We start from the raw sequence: 4,697 nt of genomic DNA, 5'->3' as shown, positions 1-4,697 counted from the left end.
ACTTGTTTTATAGAAAAATAAAGTTATATTACTTTTTCCATTATAAACTATTTTATTATATTTATATTTCTATTATCACTCTCTTCAATGAACCAGTTACACAAACTGGTGTTTATTTTTCTATAAACTGTAGTTTATCACGTGATACTATGACATCATCAAAACACAACAATGACGTAATCTAAGATTTGTGGTAAATTCAAATAACTGATCATATAAAACAGTGAAAATTGTATTAATAAAAATATCTGAATATAAATATAAGAATTAAACGTTGGTCTCACTAACATTATTGGTGTGTAAACACAATTGACTTCGTCATTTATTCAGTTTGTCATGTGATCAATTGTGTTTACACACCAATAATGTTAATTAGAAATGTGAGTCTTCAACCCATTGGGGATGGAAAATTATACGTTCTGTATCAGCACATTGCCTTTATACTTTTATGCATCTAATTGAGCTAATGAAGACAGACAATACCATGCAGTGTGCAATGTGGGAAATTTTACCAGGACAGCAGTATTAGCCTACTCTCTTTCAATTTCCAACTGTCGAGGGATCTTTAATGTGCACAGTCTGTAGCACACAGGACCTCGGTTTATTGTCCAATCTGAACAACTAGACACTATTTCAATGTCAGCCTCTCTTACCTACATCACTAACAGGGGGAAAGTGGGTCAATATATAACAGGGGGAAAGTGGGTCAATATATGACAGGGGGAAAGTGGGTCAATATATGACAGGGGGAAAGTGGGTCAATATATGACAGGGGGAAAGTGGGTCAATATATGACAGGGGGAAAGTGGGTCAATATATGACAGGGGGAAAGTGGGTCAATATATGACAGGGGGAAAGTGGGTCAATATATGACAGGGGGAAAGTGGGTCAATATATGACAGGGGGAAAGTGGGTCAATATATGACAGGGGGAAAGTGGGTCAATATATGACAGGGGGAAAGTGGGTCAATATATGACAGGGGGAAAGTGGGTCAATATATGACAGGGGGAAAGTGGGTCAATATATGACAGGGGGAAAGTGGGTCAATATATGACAGGGGGAAAGTGGGTCAATATATGACAGGGGGAAAGTGGGTCAATATATGACAGGGGGAAAGTGGGTCAATATATGACAGGGGGAAAGTGGGTCAATATATGACAAGGGGGAAAGTGGGTCAATATATGACAAGGGGGAAAGTGGGTCAATATATGACAGGGGGAAAGTGGGTCAATATATGACAGGGGGAAAGTGGGTCAATATATGACAGGGGGAAAGTGGGTTGACAAAAACAAAATCCCCAAAAATACAAAAAAAAATTTAATAGATGACACAGACACATAGAGATAAAATATAATTATACATCAATAAATTATACTCTAGAGTCTAGAGACAGTTTTATATTCAAATAACTAGAAGGTGTGCGCAAGGGTTGGAACATGATATGGGCAGGATTCACTTCTATTTTCTACTGTACAGATAATCCCCCACCGTAACACGATAAATCACTGCAGAACACTGAAAGATATTACTTTTATCATCTTTAATATTCAACTGTTTAATTCACTAAATCACATTTTGATTTTAAATAACCTGTTTTAGTTGAATTGCAAGGTAAAACATCAGAAAGTATGTAGGAAATTAAAAAACTAGACACACTGCTCTAAGCCTATAACACTGATTAGATAATACATTTCTATATATATAGTAGAGTGTAAAGAAAAGACAAGTTGTCTTTTTAACTTTCAAACGTAGATAATTCTGGACACACGTGGATTTGAAGGCTTAAAGCAAGGGACAAGTGCGCCATTTGAAATACACCTCAAACTAGGAATTTTACTTTCTATTTCTATAGATGTATTTTCTATATATCACAGTGTCTCAAGAAAAGACGAGTCGTCATTTTAACTTTCAAATGCGGATAATTCTGGACAACATTGGATTTGAAGGTTCAAATTTCGACAGTGAGTTGTGAACACTATTATTGATTAACTTAGCTAAAAAATCTCTGTTTCTGAGTTAGTGTATACCAAAGTGAAACACTGCTCTAAGTTAATAACACTGATTAGACACCTGTAACACTTTTCATTTTTCACATTATTTCAGAATTTTTCTCATCTGTTTATTTTGATTTTGAATGTTCGAATCAGCTATTACAACTTTCCTGTCAATACGATCTAACTGTTCATTCTGAGAGTCTATCTCCCCTCCCATATCCATCGCTAATACTTTTAATCTGGCCATACCAGACGACATCAACCCTAAATTCTCATCAATTTCTTGTTCTCTTGCACTATTAGTAACAGGTTCAAACATTCTTTCGTTTCCATGACGAGAACCGGCCAGAAATTTAGAGTCTAGATCATTTTCTGTGTCATAGAAACCACTGACATCTCCACTCCGTAGTTTAGAGCCAGTCAAGGAACTGGATTGAGCTGTGTACTCTTTCTCTCGTTCCACTGTCTGTTTCAATTTCCGTGTGGACTCGACAGGTTCTTTAGGTCCAGTACTGTCTGTTCCATTCCACCAATTTTTAAAACCACCAAAAACACTTTTAATAGAGTTTAAATGTTTCTGAGTTGATTTGAGATTCTGGTTGATTCCACCCGTTTTAGTTTCAATATTGTCCAAAACTTCTCCTTGTCTGACAAGTTCTTCAGCTGTAGCAATTCCTATCTCTTCAGATTGGTGAATACTAGCAAGAGCTCGTCTTGTACTATCCATCTGACGATCTTCAGAAGCGCTGGCCTCATCCCACAACTGTCTTTGTCGACTTCCATAATCCTCTTCACGTCTGCCATAGCCAGTTTTTCCACTGCCTGCTGACGAGTTGGGTTTGTTGACAAACGTAAAGTCATCAATTTCGTCGTCATCCTCGAAAGGATTAGAATTCTTCGGGTACCTGGACATACCTTAATACTTCTCAAAACAAAATCAACTGACCAAATTTCCTATAATTACACAAAAGACGTGGAAATGTTGTTATTTTGTTAACTTCGTCATAAATTTATTTCGACATTTTGACTAACACATCACGTGATTAGTCACATGACTACAATGTAAAAATAGAGTGTAAAACTTGGATTTGGACTCTCAGTAAATCATAGTCAGAAACATCGGCCTCTTTTTGTGGCCTCTGATAGCTATTTTAACAGAGGCCGCCTATAAAACCCCACACACAGCAAAAAAATATATTGGACGGACAGAAAGGGGTGCGAAGGGATGCTTAGGGTCTGTGAGACCGGATGTGCACCTTAAACACACGCCCACCTGTAACCAGTATTAGAATACTGATTGACAGACGGACTACTGGGAGCGGGGGGGGCGAGGGGGGGGGGTATGTTTTGGAATGTTTTATTGTTAATTATATGTATCTAGTGTGAATAAGAATTGAAAATGGTCACGCTACTGGTGGTTTCTAGTGTTTAATTCTTAATAGTTAACCGATACGAATATCACCGTTGATGAAATAATCATGGTTAGTCTTCAGTGGTGTATTTGATGCGAAAATTAAGCTCTCTAAATGAAATCTGTTGGCAGCGGTTATATTAGACAGGAAAACGGATTGTTGAAGAACTGTTGTTAGATTGTTGAATATAAAACAGAATCACCATAGAATTGAATTAAATTAAATGAATGGAGTTTTACGTCCTAGTCTGCACCGTAGAATTGAAGAATGACAAACTTATTCTTTGGGTGGAGAAAATGGAATTCTGAAAAACTGAAAAGTGAGAATTGGACTTGAAAATTTGTCCTAGTTGTTGATGAAGACTTTTCATCGTAGGAGATTTGAAGAAGAATAGAATTAACATTTTGGGGTAGAGGGAGTGGGGGAGGGGGTGCATTATGGGGGCCATAATGATTAGGTGCTAAGAATAAAGAACATTGCTGAGGATGAAAAGCAGATACTTGAAACCAGACAGTGAGATCAAGACCTACCTTAAATTTTATAGGGACGGGCTTCACTTCTGGGATCTTCTGGAACCTGAAAACTTGTGCATGTTTTTTATAGGTCAACTAGTAGTTTACACGTGCACGAGACGAGAATTAAACACTAAAATCCACCGTATTTGGGTCATTATGTTAAAACTGATAAACGCCAAGGAAAATATACATTAAACATTTGTTAAAGAGATTGTAAAGAGGTTTTCTATATTGTTTATGTGTATCAGAGACACTGATAGCATCAATTTACATCATTCTAATTTTCAATCAGATGTCTGTGGTTCTTGTTAAAGAGATTGTAAAGATGTTTTCTAAATTTTTTATGTGTATCAGAGACACTGATAACATCAATTTACATCATTCTAATTTTCAATCAGATGTCTGTGGTTCCTGCAATTCCACTAAAACTAAGTGTTTGATGACGTCATTAACCGTGAAGGGTGTATTCACAGTGGTCGGGCTGTAGAGAAACGGGGAGGGGAGGGGGTGAAATTAAAACAACTCACGGATTTTAGCAGTTCCCTTATTTCAGCTCTCTACGTTAAAGATTCCCCGAGAGTTGGAAATCGAAAAAGAGTAGGCTAGTGCCACTGTCCTGGTAAACTTTCCATCATTGCACCCTGCATGGTGTTGCTTATCTTCATTATCTCAAACAGGGTTATTTATTTAACCCTAACCCTGCATGGTGTTGTCAGTCTTCATTAGTCCACATGATGCAGAAAGTAGGACGTAAAACTCCATTCGTTTTATTTTT

At 37.1% G+C, this 4,697-nt stretch overlaps 2 protein-coding genes across 2 annotated transcripts; both read right to left on the bottom strand.

Annotated features, from left to right (window-relative positions):
- Positions 1-1,303: 1,303 nt before the first annotated feature.
- Positions 1,304-3,006, bottom strand: LOTGIDRAFT_237114 (hypothetical protein). Its single transcript, XM_009068882.1, has one exon. The coding sequence runs from the start codon at positions 2,906-2,908 to the stop codon at positions 2,096-2,098; it is 813 nt and encodes a 270-aa protein (XP_009067130.1). The 5' UTR covers positions 2,909-3,006; the 3' UTR covers positions 1,304-2,095.
- Positions 3,007-3,649: 643 nt separating this feature from the next.
- Positions 3,650-3,865, bottom strand: LOTGIDRAFT_135055 (hypothetical protein; the record flags this gene model as incomplete). Its single annotated transcript, XM_009068881.1, has 1 exon — positions 3,650-3,865. A coding segment is annotated over one exon (216 nt), but the record flags the coding sequence as incomplete, so codon positions are not given.
- Positions 3,866-4,697: the final 832 nt, after the last annotated feature.

This window comes from Lottia gigantea (genome assembly GCF_000327385.1).
Source record: "Lottia gigantea unplaced genomic scaffold LOTGIsca_95, whole genome shotgun sequence".
NCBI lineage: Eukaryota > Metazoa > Mollusca > Gastropoda > Lottiidae > Lottia > Lottia gigantea.
Note: the sequence above shows the minus strand (reverse complement) of the source record. Positions and strands in the feature narration are given on the sequence as shown.

Coding starts and splice junctions, on each gene's coding strand:
- LOTGIDRAFT_237114 (XM_009068882.1), bottom strand. CDS start 2,908: ATGTCCAGGTACCCGAAGAATTCTAATCCTTTCGAGGATGACGACGAA.